The sequence below is a fragment of the Peromyscus maniculatus genome, chromosome X (assembly GCF_049852395.1).
Source record: "Peromyscus maniculatus bairdii isolate BWxNUB_F1_BW_parent chromosome X, HU_Pman_BW_mat_3.1, whole genome shotgun sequence".
NCBI classification, from domain to species: Eukaryota; Metazoa; Chordata; class Mammalia; order Rodentia; family Cricetidae; genus Peromyscus; species Peromyscus maniculatus.
In genome coordinates, this window is record NC_134875.1 from 118,297,014 (window position 1) to 118,312,340 (window position 15,327).

General features: G+C 41.5%; 2 protein-coding genes across 10 annotated transcripts in view; one reads left to right on the forward strand and one right to left on the reverse strand.

Moving 5' to 3' along the window:
• Gpm6b (glycoprotein M6B) overlaps positions 1–10,082 on the forward strand; it is a 155,729-nt gene extending 145,647 nt beyond the window's left edge. For 3 of the 6 annotated variants that reach the window (XM_015992040.3, XM_006973190.4, XM_006973192.4), the window contains 4 exons: positions 1,033–1,204; positions 3,540–3,613; positions 4,960–5,025; positions 8,009–10,082. In XM_015992040.3, coding sequence (XP_015847526.1) covers positions 1,033–1,204; positions 3,540–3,613; positions 4,960–5,025; positions 8,009–8,158 — 462 coding nt within the window. In that variant the 3' untranslated portion in view covers positions 8,159–10,082. Of the gene's footprint in view, positions 1–1,032; positions 1,205–3,539; positions 3,614–4,959; positions 5,026–6,456 lie in introns of all 6 variants that reach the window. The other 3 variants (XM_015992041.3, XM_006973193.4, XM_006973191.4) reach the window with 1 other exon arrangement.
• A 1,986-nt stretch (positions 10,083–12,068) lies between these two features.
• The window catches only part of Ofd1 (OFD1 centriole and centriolar satellite protein), a 57,930-nt gene continuing 54,671 nt past the window's right edge, over positions 12,069–15,327 (reverse strand). For all 4 annotated transcript variants that reach the window (XM_076562811.1, XM_015992034.3, XM_042268886.2 and 1 more), the window contains exons 21-23: positions 14,581–14,733; positions 14,017–14,084; positions 12,069–12,195 (exon numbers count right to left, since the gene is read on the reverse strand). In XM_076562811.1, coding sequence (XP_076418926.1) covers positions 12,153–12,195; positions 14,017–14,084; positions 14,581–14,733 — 264 coding nt within the window. In that variant the 3' untranslated portion in view covers positions 12,069–12,152. The remainder of the gene's footprint in view (positions 12,196–14,016; positions 14,085–14,580; positions 14,734–15,327) is intronic.

Below are 15,327 nucleotides of genomic sequence, written 5' to 3' on the forward strand. Positions count from 1 at the left end.
TTCCCATCCCCACATGCAAGGTAAAACAAAGGGAAGTGCTGAGAAGTCAACATGATGTTATGATTCAGTGACCTGTAAAGACATCCTGGACTGATCCCACGTTTAGTCGGATGTGGGGAGTTTTCAGAACTGCTGTTTAGAAAAACTATCCCATGGGCTGGCCCAAGTGTGCTGGCCTGTGAGCCCAGCTTTATGAAAGGTAGAGGGAAGAAAATAAAAGTTTAAGCAACTTAGTGAGACTGTTTTTCTAAATAAAAATATAAAAAGGAAACTGGGGGTTTAGCTCAGTGGCAGGGCACCTGCCTAACAGGTGCAAGGCCCTGGGTTCAATTCCCAGCACAAACACAAGACAAAGATAAACAACAATAACAACAGTAAAACATAAGCCTCATTGAGGCAGGCCCTGTGACTAATTAGTTGGATGAGTAAGGTCACCTCTTGGGTTCTTATGACCTTGATGGTTAAAAGAGGAATATGAGGGGCAGGAGAGATGACTCAACTGGACAGTCTTGAATTTGATACTCAGAATTCAACATAAAAAATACAGGCATAGTGGCCCAGCTTGGAATCCTCCCACTGGGAGGGCAGAGACAAGAGGATCCCTCAATGGCCAGCTAGTCTAGCCTACTTGGTCTGTTCCAGAACACTGAGACACACTGTCAAAAAAAAGTGGAAAGCACCTGAGAAACGGGAAGTCAAGTTGTCCTCTGGCCTCCACAATACACACACAATACACACACACACACACACACACACACACACACACACACACACACACACACACACACACGGAGGGCTGAGACAGCTCTAAGATCTCTTCAGGCATTAGGGCACAACCATGCTAGATCCTTCTTGCGGGGCATGACAGCAATGCTGAGCAGATGTTTCTTCCTCACTTGCATAGCCAGGTCAGGTCCCTGGATGCATCCTGTATCCCACGCGTCCCACACGGGGCAAAAAAGGGCAGCCCTTCCTCTGAGATGAACTTGCCCATTTCAGCGAGATTTTTTCTTCTTCTCATCTTCTGCCTAGTTTGTTTTCCTCACGTATGTGCTGGGAGTGGCCTGGCTGGGTGTATTCGGCTTCTCTGCAGTGCCCGTGTTCATGTTCTACAACATATGGTCAACCTGCGAAGTCATCAAGTCCCCACAAACCAACGGGACCTCGGGTGTTGAGCAGATCTGTGTGGATGTCCGGCAATATGGTACCTCCTTTCAATCCTGTCCCCATTACGCCTTCATTGTCTTGTGCCTATGTCTAGCTTGTAATTAGCACATAGACCTCTTTTTAATCATCATCACACATTCCCTGCCTTCTTCATGAATAGTTCACACTCTTCTCTATTTTCTGGAGGCAAGCAATTTGAGATTTGTAAAAATATTTTTCAGCCGGGTGGTGGTGGCACATGCCTTTAATCCCAGCACTCAGGAGGCAGAGGCAGGTGAATCTCTGTGAGTTCAAGGCCAGCCTGGGCTACAGAGTGAGAATCAGGACAGGTGCCAAAGCTACACAGAGAAACCCTGTCTCCAAAAATATCAAAAAAAATTAAAAAATATTTTTCAAGTTAGGTATATAGTTTAAAAAAATAAGCAAAACTACTTTATAATGCAGTTTAATGAGAAAAAAAACCTTTTAGATACCCACTGTACGAATTTTTTTTCAGTTTTTCTTTTTTGCCCTTCTTCTTTTTTATTTTTATCTCACTATGCAGTCCAGGCTGGCCGGCTGGCCTTGAACTCATGGCTCCACTTCAGCCTCTTGGGTGCTGGGATCCTGGCATGTGCTCCCATGTCCAGACCTTTTTCAGTTTCTCACCAGCTTTTCACCTAATACATCTGCATACCTGGCTCTTTAAAGGGAGTGTTTTTTAAATGGCCAATTGCTTCGACTTATCTGTACTGAAAAACAACATAAAATGCAGATGTCTTTCAAAGTCACCATGATGGACTCTGGGAGAGCGGTCTTCAGTAGTCAAAAGCTGGCTCAGAAGATTTTTTTCTCCCAAATGGGATCCTCAAAGCACAGCTCCTGTGACAAGCCACAGAAGGCGCCTCTGGGGCCTCTAACCAATTAATTTGGGTGGAAATTGACTTCCTTGCTCAGGGAACGCCACATCCTAAAGAGGGAGCGTAATTACTGTTCTAGCTAAGATAGTAAGAAATGTGTTCTTGCCAAAAAACGGGGGTGGGGAGGAAGAGAGCTTTCCATTAGAAATGAATATGGAATGTGTCCTGGACAAAGATGGCTCTTTCATTTTGTTACATAGATTTTCTTATGTGGCTCATTCTCAACATCTTATCTTATAGCATGGTATAAAACCTGCCCCAAACTGCCCACAACAGTTCTCTTCTCACAAAGGTTCGGCCTTAAGACAGATTGAAAGGGCCTCAGGTTAGTTTTTAAAGTACTTATAAAGCTGGGCATGGTGGCACATGTCTATAATCATAGGAGTCAAGAAGCCGAGGCAGCAAGATTGCCAGTTCCTGGCTTGCCTGGGCCACAGAGTCAGACCCTGCTTCAAAACATAGAGTTTCCATAAGGAATATGTGCAAATAATCTCTGCACTCCTTACAAAGAAACTCACTAACTCTTGTTACCATGGTGATAATTTCTTTAAAAATCCTCTCTCTGCCCAGCTGGTTATTTTTGAGAGTATTTGCTTGAGATAGGAGAGAATGAGGACTTAACAGAAGTCCCTCCTTACTTCCTGGGAGAAGTTTAAATTGAGACATGTGAAATATTTAAGCATATTCCCATGCATTAAAGAGGGAGAAGAGCGGTGACCTAGTGGACAGTTGTCCCTGCAGAGAGAACTCAAGAGTTACAGCTAGAAAAAGAGTACAAGCTGTGCTCCTGTGGCCAGGACACAGACTTTAAGATTCACGTGACCTGAGCAGCACGATCATACTTCATGAGGGGGTTCCCCTGCATATTAAATTCACTACAGGAAAAAAAAATCTAGCCTTGAAAATGTGGGCCAGGCACCGCACTACACACGTTTAATTCCAGAATTCAGGAGGCACAAAGGCAGGCAGATCTCTTCAAGGCCAGACCGGTCAACATAACTAGTCCCTGGCCAGTTATGCTATGAGTGGAACCTTACCTACAAAACTAAAATAAAATCTGACATTTACAAATACTGAGCTCCACTGAACAAAGTACAATGTAAGGAGCAAAAAGACTCAGCAGTTGAAATCTTGCATGGAATAGAGTGACTTTGCTCTTGCTCTGTTGCCCAAATAGACTTCGCCCCTCATTGCCTAATCTTCAGACACCAGGTACCTTGATTGAAAAGGAATATAGCTAACCATTGTAACTGGAATCCAAAGTGGAAAGGTCTAATAGGAATGTGAGGTGGGCTGAGATCACAGCAAAGCAGTTGTATGTGCTTAGCATGTGCAAGGACGCTAAATTCAATCCCTAGCAGTGAGGGTGGGAGAGACCACCACCACCCCCACAAAACTAAAGCAACCTAAATTGAAGCCAAGCCACTGGGCACTACAGCTCGTCCTTACACTCTGTTGTGGTTCACTTTGCAGGTATCATTCCCTGGAATGCTTTCCCAGGCAAAATCTGTGGCTCTGCCCTGGAAAACATCTGCAACACGAATGAGGTAAACCAGTCACAGTTCTGAACACTCCCACACTTGGTGACTTACAACCTAAGCTGAGAAACAGGGCTCTAGATGATGGCCAGAGTGCTAGGAAAGGAAGGTCTTTCATGTAAACTGCTGACTCCGTGTAACCGTTACTCTATTTTCCACCGACAAAAAATAATGTCCATTTCATATGGTCCAGCCCAGTCTAGGAAGGATCCTTAAGATGATGGGCTTTTATTCTCTGCAATAGTTTGTGATTCCGAACATAAAAATCTGAGAAATGATTTTTAGAAATGTTTCCAGAAGAAAACACTTGTCACAGGCAAATTGAAGTTAATTCCATTATTTAAAAAGTCTGGGGCTGGCCAGGTGGTGGTGGCACACACCTTTAATCCCAGAACTCAGGAGGCAGAGGCAGGTGGATCTTTATGAGTTCAAGGCCAGCCTGGTTACAGAGCGAGATCCAAGACAGGCACCAAAACTACACAGAGAAACCCTGTCTCGAATAACCAAAAGAAAAATAAATAAATAAGGTCTGGGGCTCAGCAGTTAAGAATACTTAGTGCTGTTCAGGAGGACCCAGTTTCAATTCCCAGCACCCATATAGCAGCTCTCAACCATCTGTTAACTCCAGTCGCAGGAGACCCAACATGCTCTTTTGGCCTCCAAGGACACCAGGCACATATGTGGTGCACATATTATTATACATGCATACAAAACATCCATACCCACAAACACAATTAAAAACAATAAAACATCCTAAATTTGTGCGTATGTCAGATTTTTTTAATCATTTCTCTTTCCAGAACAACTTGTTATGAGAGCCTTCTTTTTTCTTTTTAGTCCTTATTTGGCAACATACCCCACACTCTGAAATCAAACTTTCTTAACACTATTTGTCAGCTGTGGGCTTACAACTGTTTATGAAACGAAAGTCTTCAATGCACTGGTGGGCGTGTGTATATTTAAGAAAACACTGATGTGTTTTTGGACAGCACCAAGTTATGGAAATAATCGGCCTCTACCCTATCTGGCTTGTCAGTCTGTATAGCCATAACATGGAGTGTTGGCTCAGAGCAGAGGCTCCTAACCTTGGCTGCACATTGCAGTCATCAAGGGACCACGCTATACCCAAGGTTGAGGCTCAGACCTCCTCCGCTATTCCAATGTGATTGGTCTGGGGTGCAGCCTGAGCATCAGAAAGGCTTGAGGCTCCCACAGTGGTTATAACATGAGCCAGGGCTCCAAGGGCATGTGGGCCTATGGCCAGGCTGGCAGTCAATACCTGTGAAGGACAGTAAAGCAGCATGTAAGGCCCTTCACTCCACACAAAATGCTCACGGTGCCCTGTTCTTTCCTAGTTCTACATGTCCTATCACCTGTTCATTGTGGCTTGTGCTGGAGCCGGTGCCACCGTCATTGCCCTGGTGAGTATCTACCCCAGAACCACCCTAGTGAAGCACTTCTTCCCCTGCCTCCAAACCACAGATTTCCCTTTCAGGTTTTACCAGCAGATGAAGCAAAGGATCTGTGTATTCAGCTGTGGTTAACTGTTCCCTCTGGAAACTTACCGATGTCTAGTTTGCAGGAAGTACTAGTAGCTGCCTTGGCACCGACTGATGCAATTTGGACACTGGAAAGAAGAGAGGGTACCAACACCTGCTGACTAGGCATAGCATGTTGCCTTATCGCATTTAGCAATTAGTTCCATGAGGTCATTCATGGACAGAGACTCACGTGAGGCACTGCCCATTTCTCTGCAAAGAAATCTTGACTTCCAAATAGAAATACAATATACACATATAGTTGATCTCCTTATGTGCAGAAATAATATTCTATAAAGTCAATTCAAATGCTAAATTGTATATATTGAACATAGCCTGTTGGGGAAATACAGAGTAGCCTCTGGGCCACATTATTCCATATAGATTTCAGTGTAAGACACCTTAATGTATTTTTTTTTTGATTCATTATTACTGAGTTCATGGCCAAGATCACTATCACACATGCCTGGATACAGGTTCTATCACACACATTATCTCTGGAAGGCACTAGTACACCTTTCTTGGGAGCTATTTTAGCAAAAGTGGCACTAAATAGTATGCTTGTTTACAGCGTGCGCACAGAACAAAGGCAGCAAAGCCTTACCTCAGTAGACCTCAGCTAGAACTGTGCAGACAACAGGACTCAAATCTTTAACTGCTTTGCACATGTCCAGTCATGGGTGAGAGAATATTGTTTTGGTGGTTACATATCTTATCAAGTAGGCAAACTTGGAATCTGCACATAATGAGAATCAACTTACAAGCAAATAGGCTTGCATGCATGTGTGTGTATAACTGGTGGTGGCCGGGGGCTTGGTTTATGACTTGTAGAAAACTAATTTAAGATTGGGAGAGCAAGATTTCAGCTGCTCGAGGATGGCCCATCCCCAGTTTTTCTAACCATGAAGTCATTCCTTCCCATGAAATCACCATGGTGACCTGTTCTCTTGGCTGAGCAACAGGCAGGAAGAAGACTAATTGCTGCTGAGCAGGCAGTTTGGGAAAGATGAGAAGAAATAGGGCAGTGAGCTTCATCTCTCATACTGCTGACCCAGCTCTCTATCTTGTTATTCTTGAAACACATCCAAGGCTTTTTAATAAGCTTACTGAGGGCAGAGCCAAGGACTTACATTATGTATGTGTGATCAGAAAAAGTCATGTGCTAGATGAGAAAAATCATCTGCTTTGATTAGAAGGTGGGGAGAAAGCCCTTAGACTGTGAGCTGGCACTCATGCCTGCCCCAGTTTAGAGGTGTCGCGCCATCTGCCCCCACTGCCTGTGTCTTACTATCCTGTTTTGTTCTCTTCCACCAGCTGATCTACATGATGGCTACCACATATAACTATGCGGTTTTGAAGTTTAAGAGTCGGGAAGATTGCTGCACTAAGTTCTAAATTGCATAAGGCTGATAAGGAGCTTTAGAGAGCTCGGCTGTGTAGCGTGAATATCACTGACACTCCAGACTAAAGCAGAGCCTAGCTTTCTGCAGTTTTGCTACAGTAATTTGTAAATAGCTTCAGTTAACTCACTTTGCATGGTAGACTAAATAATGACTTACTGTACGTGGGTTACAAAAGAATGGGGTCTGGCTATTTCCACAGTTTGAAAAGGGTTGTTATTTACTGACACTGGTAAGCATCCTTTGAAAAACATTTTTCTTGAACTTAAACTTGGAGCAGTATCTCTAAATGAAGTATTAACACTTTGACATACCTGCATCTCCCGTTATTCTCGCTTGCTTGATAACCAGCCTTAATGATGGAAAAGAAAACAAGTGCTGAAGATGAAAAAGTTATAAACTAGATTTCATTTTGTCATACTCTTTTCTAGGAAATATTTCGCAAGTATATTTTAAATTCCATTTAAAAGATTCTTATATCACATGGTTCGTTTATTACCAAGTAAATGCCCTTTCAAGTAGACCAGATAAAAATTTGAAGAAGGGTTTCACCCATTTGATTTTTCTGAAAAACAATTACGTATTTGTGGCGTAACAGTCACTTCTTTAGAACCCACAAAACTAGTAACTTCTAATTGTCTTGATGAATAGTAACTGTTCCCTCACAACGAGGTTCTTAAGTTGCATGTAAGATTTTAACGGGGAGAGAAGCTGGGCCCAGATCTAAAGGTTTCATATATGTTGAGAAGGAAGTATGATATGAGAAGGAAGTATGGCATTTAAGGAAACTGAGCTGTGTAGATTCCTGTTTCAGGCAATAAGGATAATACATGGGAAGGATGTCTGTGCCACATAAAACTGTAAAGAATAATAAGGATTTTTATGTGAAATGAACTTAGAGGAAATGAAGTAATGGCAATTATAAAAGGAAGAATATAGTTTTCACTGCTAAAAATGTGTTAACATACAAACTGCGTACTTTTAATTTTGGTTTTGACATTTAATTTTTCCATGTTAAATATATAGTTCTATAATTATTTACTCAAAATAAACATTCTTCACACTTGTAGGCCGTTGGGGGGATTTTTTTTTACCCACTGATAAGTCTTTGCCCTACATTTTTTTTTTAACCTAAAAAGCAATGTTTCTGAACTTCTCCATTTGTCTTTGAAATGACTCTCCAAATGGTCAAAGGCACTGTCATCGATTTCATTTTGACTTCTTAACTAAAATAACTTTGGCCATTTTATTCCCAAGTTGACTCTATTTGCATACTAACTTGTCTTCAGCCTCTTAGTATGAAGCAAACTAGTAGAGCATGCTCTGCGTCTGACAGGCTCTGCTAGCAGGGGAGCATTAATATCGATAACCCTCGTCCCTCTCCAGCTGACCCGTCTAATCTGACTACCAGCTCGCTTTGCCTTCTCACATGCTCACTAGCCATCATGCTCACCCTTCTTTTCCAGATCCACTTCCTCATGATACTGTCTTCTAACTGGGCTTACTTAAAGGATGCAAGCAAAATGCAGGCTTACCAGGATATCAAAGCAAAGGAAGAACAGGAACTGCAAGATATCCAGTCTCGGTCAAAAGAACAACTCAATTCTTACACTTAAAAGTGTTTGCCAGAGTGGGTCAGCCGACGAATTTACAGCTCTGACAAATCATCAGACAGCTGCTCTGCAGTACAGATGTGTATCCCACCAAACTAATGTAGACATACCAACATTTCACTGTCTGTCTCAAGCTGCTGGGGTGGATCTTTAGGAAAACCTTCCAGTGGGCAAATCATTTTCTTTAGAACAAATATTGGAGGTTTCATGTTAGCCATTTTAAAAGGCAACACTTTGACAGAATGACCGTTTTCATCCTTTGGAAAGTCGTGGCATGTGCACTTAACGGCTGGAGCAGTGCTAACACAGGAAATGGAATTACATCATGCTCCTTGAAAGGGACCTGTGGCGTGCCAGTATCAAAGGATGTGAGTCTAGATTTACATATGCCACCTGTCCTCAAGTGTTATCAAAACTAGAATTGATGTGAAGTTCATTTCTGATAGCTGACCTTTATTAACCTTTGGCTCATCAAAGATGTGATTCCTTCAAACTTGTAAAAATTAGCATCCCCAAGGACTCACTCATTCATTTCCCACGCCACTCAGAAATCTATCTTGTAGTCAAGCTAAAATGAGCTGCAGTTATGCTAAATTTATCAGTGCAGAAGGTGGATTCTGACTTGAGCTCTGCAGGCTCAGCTTTGTAGTAGCTCACATCATAACAAAATGCTAGTGACGATTTGGGGATCACCATTCTTGTTTGGAAACAAATGTCAGCTCTGCCTTAATATTTGCTTTAAATTTCTAAGAATTTATATTGTAACAAGAGACCCAAATTTCTTCATAGACTTCTGTTCCATGAATATTTTTCTTAATTAAGAAGTGTTACCTTGTTAAAATGACCACCATTCTTAACCATTTTTACGTGGTCTGGATAGTGAGTTTACAGTTTCATATCAACTATCTAAAACCTAACTGCAAATTGACCACAGATCTCTGACCTCCTACTTTTATAGACTTTAATACATAAGTAATTTAAATTAGGGTTGGTATTTGTTTTCTTATCTAAATCTTAATTTCCTGGAATAATAATGTTTGATGTTCAGCAAGAAAACTGCTTGAGTTTAAGCCATTTTCAAAAGAAACTTGCCTTCTAACTCATTGTGTTCCAGAATATTAAGTGACTAATAGGTACTGGGTATTAGTGATGGTAAGCTTTGTGTTGTTCTTTCTGGAATGATCCATATAACTGTGGGGTGCATCAGTGCTTTTCAAAGGGGCTGCATACTATAGGGTTAACTATGTATATTCATGTTAAGAGTTACCTTGTGGTTTGGCTGTTTCCTGGATTTTAAAACATATACATGTGCAAAAATGTATTCAAATGAAAGGAAGCATACCTTTATCAAGATGCTATTAAAATTGAACATCAACTATCGTATTTCATTTGGATTTTTTCTTTTGGTCAATGCCGAAAAACGCCTATTTGGATTCTTTTTAATTGGGAGACGCTCTCTTCTGTGTAGAACAGTTGTTCCAAGATAGCTTAGTGTTTTGTTTTCCTGTTGCATGACAGAATTCCTATTTTTCCCAGCAGTGGAGGTGCTGTTAGAGTCCAGTGTTCTAGAAGAGGCCGTGTCTAAAGCCTAATTTTACTTTTCTAATTCTGGTAGCTATTGCCAGGAATTTATGAAAGTTTTGTTGACGTAGTCTAATATTTTTTATGTAAAGAGCATTAAATTTTGCTATGTATAAATTTTTGTAACCTAACAGTGAATCAATATTTTCTATCAGTGCCAAGGGCTTCCTGTAGTTCTATTCAAGTGTTACAATAAATATTTGTAGATAATAGTCAATACTTGTGTATGCTTATTTTAAAGATCTATTTAGGTGGAAATAGTTGTGGATGTACTAAAGAGTAATGAAATAAAATTATAGCTTCATTTGCTTGCCTTTTACCATACATAAATCTTCTTTCTCTGTTTGCAGCATGGTGTCATTTTTAAATAATGTATGTCAAGATTTCACATTGGTAGACAAATGTAGTCTATGGGAGAATGCTATGGGTTTTATTTTGCGCGCGCACACACACACATCTGTTTTTAGCAAGAGCAATTTGAGAAATATTGTAACCAACTGCATTGTATTATATATAAAATGCCACTAGCACTTAAAAGGTCTGTGAAAGGCTCAGGGTTTTCATAACTAGTTTCTCCAATAAAAGGCCATCTATCTATCTACAGAATTAACACATAGCTTGATCTTGGGCAAAGTAGAAATAATGGGGAACCTTAATAAGGTCTATATGCGCTAACTCATTTTCAAACCCAAAGTCTAGGGGAAAGGATCTATTTGGGGATATAATGAAATCTAACAGTTATTCTTTGAAGCAGCAGCACTAAATTTATTACTTGAAATTCCATTCTATAATTTGAAACATTACTGTCAGTATGATTATGCATTTGGATTGTCTACACCTGACCTTTCTTAGCAAGGCCCAGCTTTTGGCATTATGGACATAATAACATCTCTATATGAGGTGGTGACTTTGGATCACTACCCTTCATTCACATACTGCAGAACAAGCAGGAGCTCAAATGCAATGCAATTTGCCTCACTTAATACCTCCTGCTTAGGTGGCATTTTGTGTCATTGGATAAGCCACAGGAACCTCCTGAATAAACTCTAATGGTTTAACAAAATCACAGTCTTAATTGATAGTAATTCTACCATCAAATATAGGAACCTCCAGAGGGCATGGGTCTTTCCAATTACCTCTTGTAAAACATTTTAGAAGATGAAAATGAGACAAAACAAAACTCCCCAAATTAGTGGGGCAATAGGGGTGCACACCTTTAATTCCAGCACTTGGGAGGCCAGGCAGGCAGATCTCTGTGAGTTGGAGGCCAGCCTGGTCTACAAAGTGAGTTCCAGGACAGCCAGGGCAGTCAAAGTTACAGGGCAAGCCTATATACTAAGAAAATCAATAAGTCCATTCATTGTAAATAAGGATCAAGTAAAGATGTTGACTTACTCCTACTATAAAATATCTTAGACCAGGTAACTTATAAAGAAAGAAATTTGGGTTTGGGTTTGATTTTTTTGGTTATTCGGGACAGGAATTCTCTGTGTAGCTCTGGCTGTTCTGGAACTCACTTTGTAGACCAGGCTGGCCTCGAATTCACTGAGATCCACCTGCCCCTGACTGCCAAGTGATATGATTAAAGGTGTGCACCCCCACCGCCCCACTAATTTGGGGGGTTTTGTTTTGTTTTTACAGTTCTGGAGACTAAGAAGCTCAATAACTAAGTGCTGGCAACTTCAGTGATTAGTGCTTTTCTAGTGGTCAAGTTCTTTGTACTTCTGAAAGGGGTGATTGCCGTCTCCCGAAAATGTGAGAGGCAAATAATGGGCCTATAGTAAGGTCTATTAGTCTATTTAAGAGGGTTCTGCCTTCATGCCTTAATCATCTCCTAGAGGTCAACCTCTTAATACCATCACACTAGGGTTTAAGTTCCAACATGAATATTGGAGGATCTATACATTTAACCACAGCAAATGGCAAAATATTATTTATAGACATTACAATGGAAAAAAATCTGTGTTCCTGTCTAGGGAGAAAACTCTGCTGGATGGCTGGCTTCCTGTTTTACACACCAGAGCCTAAGTGTGGAGCAGGAGGAACACAGCTTAAGTGTATCAAATGCAGGCCTGGAGCCCAAAACCAGAAAGGGGAGTGTCATTTTAGTGTAATGAATAAATTCCATGGCTAAAGAAAGGATGGCGATGCATGCCTTAAAAGGGAGGCAGAGGCAGATGAATTTGTGTGAGTTCAAAGCCAGCCAAGGCTTCAGAAATGTCTCAAAAAAAGAAAAAGGATGCTGGAGGGGTTCAACTGATTCTGTTACTGTTGTTTCATAAATTATGGTACTTAATTAAAACCATGTTTAAAAAAATCACTACACACAAAGTTTTTATTGACAATTTTAATCACAGAAAAAAAAGTATACCATTACACAACTTCTTGTATGTAAGAAGCGGGACAGCTAATGTGATTACCAGATGTCATCTGGTTCTTCATGAGAAAAGCCTGGAGAACTAAAAAGAAAAATTAGATATTTAAAAAAATCATGTCAACTTCTAGATCAGTTGTTTTCAAACTATAGGTCCTGATGGGGGGTATGGTGGGGGGAGTGAGTGTCAAATGACCTTTCAACAGGGGTTGCCTAAGACCACCAGAAAACAGATATTTACATTACAATTCATAACAGTAGCAAAATTAGTTATAAAGTAGCAATGAAAATAATCTTATGGCTGGGGCTCACCACACCATGAGGAACTGTATTAAAGGGTCGCAGCATTAGGAAGGTTGAGAACCTCTGCGCTAGACCTTCATAATGCTCCTACTCCTTTGCAAATAAAAGCACAATTTCAACTGAAATCCCAATGGACTTTTTTTGAAGCCAGTGTTGTTTTGGCTGGTTGGTTGGTTGATTTGTTTTTTTAATGCAGGGTCTCATGTGTCCCTGGCTGATCCCAAACTATGTACCTGAAATTGACCTTAAATTTCTAAACCTCTTGTTTCCACCTCTGAGGCATGCCTCACCCTGTTTATGAGGTGTTGGGGACTGAACCCAGAGATTCCCAATTCTAGTTAAACACTAACTGAGCTAAATCTCCATCTTTTTTAAATTCATTTATTTGAGAGACTCACTATGTAGCCCAAGCTAGCTTCAAATGCTGGAATTACCAGAATATACTACTATGCCCAACTTTCAAAAGTCACGCAAGGTCTCCCCTGGGGAGTCAGCCTAGCCTGGCAGACTCAGCCAAGGCAGGTCCAGTCCCCTCCTCCCTACACCAAGGCTGAGCAGTGTCTCAGCATAGGCACTAGGTTCCAAAAACCCAGCCCATGCACCAAGGACAGGTCCTGGTCCCACTGCCTGGGGGCCTCCTAAATAGTTTAAGCTAATCAACTGTCTCACTTATCCAGAGGGTCTGGTCCAGTTCCATGGGAGCTCCTCAGTTATTGGTTCACAGTTCATGTGCTTCCACTAGTTTGGCTATTTGTCCCTGTGCTTCCTCCAACCATGGTCTCAACATCTCTCACTCATACAATCCCTCCTCTCTCTCGCCAATTGGACTCCCGGAGCTCCACCTGGGGCCTGGCCATGGATCTCTGCATCTGCTTCCATCAGACACTGGATAAGAGTTCTATCATGACAGCCAGGGTGTTCAGCCATCTGATCACCAGAGCAGGTCAGCTCAGGCACTCTTTCGACCATTGCCAGTAGTCTACAGAGGAGTCATCTTTGTGGATTTCTGGGGACCTCTCTGCTTCTTCCTATTCCCCTGGGGTCTTCATTCATCATGGTTATCTCCCTCTCCCTTCTCCCACACTGCTCCTGATCCAGCTGGGACCTCCCTCTCCCCTGAGCTCTCTTTCTCCAGACCCTTGCCCTCCATTACCCCCACCCCCCCAGTTTTCTCATGTGTCGGGGGGGTGGGGTGGGGGGTAGATTGGGGGGAGGGCTGGGGGGTGGGAGGATGGGGGAATCTGTGGCTGATATGTGAAATTAAGTTAATTATAAAATAAAATAACTATTAAAAAATTCAAGGAAAACAGAAAAAAAAAGAACTCACAGGGATAAAGAAAAATTTGTCATCCATTCTTCTCCACCACCCCCACCCCCCCACCCCCCGCCCCCACAGAGTGTTCACATTAATGTGCTCTCACTGAGTCAATCTGCACTGCCCAAAGTAAATTCTCTAACTTTGAACCACATAATATATTTACATACTATAATAAAAAAAAGTCAGTTATTTCCTTAAGGCAAGCCCAACAACTATCTGATCCTTTTTAGCTGACAGAGTGAGCAACAATGGTTTGCCTGAGGGACATGCTTAAGGGAGCCATACCTTTCATCCTTGTCACTAGGTGCCACCGTGTCCGCTGGTGAGCATTCTCTGCCGGATTTCTTTGAGCTCTTCCACAGGATGCAGAAAGAATTTTGAAACAGGTTAATGTCATGAAATGGAGGCTCTTACACTTGATCTTAGCAGGAAGGCCAAGAATCAGTACACTTTGATTCCTCTAATTATTTTGGAAGCATATGTAAGAGCCTAATAAAAGGCCTCTTTAGAGTCAAATTTAGCAAGCACATCAAGAGAATCCAATTGCATGCATTTTCAATACTCATAGTTCAGACAGAATAATTTTTCACAATTCATAACTCAATGATACATTACTACTGCTTGTTTTCAAATAAGACATCCCAACTGAAAAAAAGACAACAGTTTCAATGTTTTACCTAAACCAAGACTGAAATTTTGTCAACAGTGTGTTATATTTCTAAATATTCAAGTTCCATTTCAAATATTCACTTTTTAGCCTTTACCCCTTTTGTCTTCAAGAGAGAACACATGTCCCCAGTGATCACCCTCTCCTCTGCCACCCCACGTTGCTATCCATAGCACAGGCACCTTATCTGCACTTGATTGCTCCTGTCGCTGCTGGATGATTTTCATGTATTTCTCTAAAGGATTTTCATCAGGAGCTGATTTGTCCTTCTGTTCTTGAACACTTTTTTCTAATTCTTCTTCTATTTCAATCTTCAGTGATTCTTCAATCATCCTCTAGAAACAGGCCAGTGCCAAAATAGGAAATACATGAACATGTTTTACAAGTTTCTCAGTGTTTAAAAATCATAGTAATATGATCCTTATCCTGGAAGCACAATTTGCATACCAGAAAAATGTGTGTGTATTTAAATTGAAGTCACTGCTACTATCAGACAAATACGTCATTTCAAGGAAAGAAGGGACTAACCAGGAGGCCAAGAAACATTTCTAAGGTATGTTACATGACCAAAGTAATCCACCTGCCTAGCACTAAAATCAGCACACGTAAGGCAAGGAAAGAGGTAGACAAAGACGTGTGTGCCTAGAAGCCACTGCCGACTGACTGGAAGCACCCCCTTGCCTCGGCTCCTCCAGGCTGGCTAGCTAGTTCTGTTGGAATGCATGTACAGAGGGAAGTTACACAACAGATGAGGGTACGTGTGACTGTCCTTTCAAAACCAAGATGCTTGCAAGGCAAGCAGAGCAAGGAGAGGAGAGGGAATGCCTTTCAAGTTTCCTGCTGCTTCTCTGACCTCACAGCATACTGGCTCAGAGCCCTGAGCTCAAGGTACTTGCTGAAGGTGTCCACTGGAGAAACTTGTACAGGGA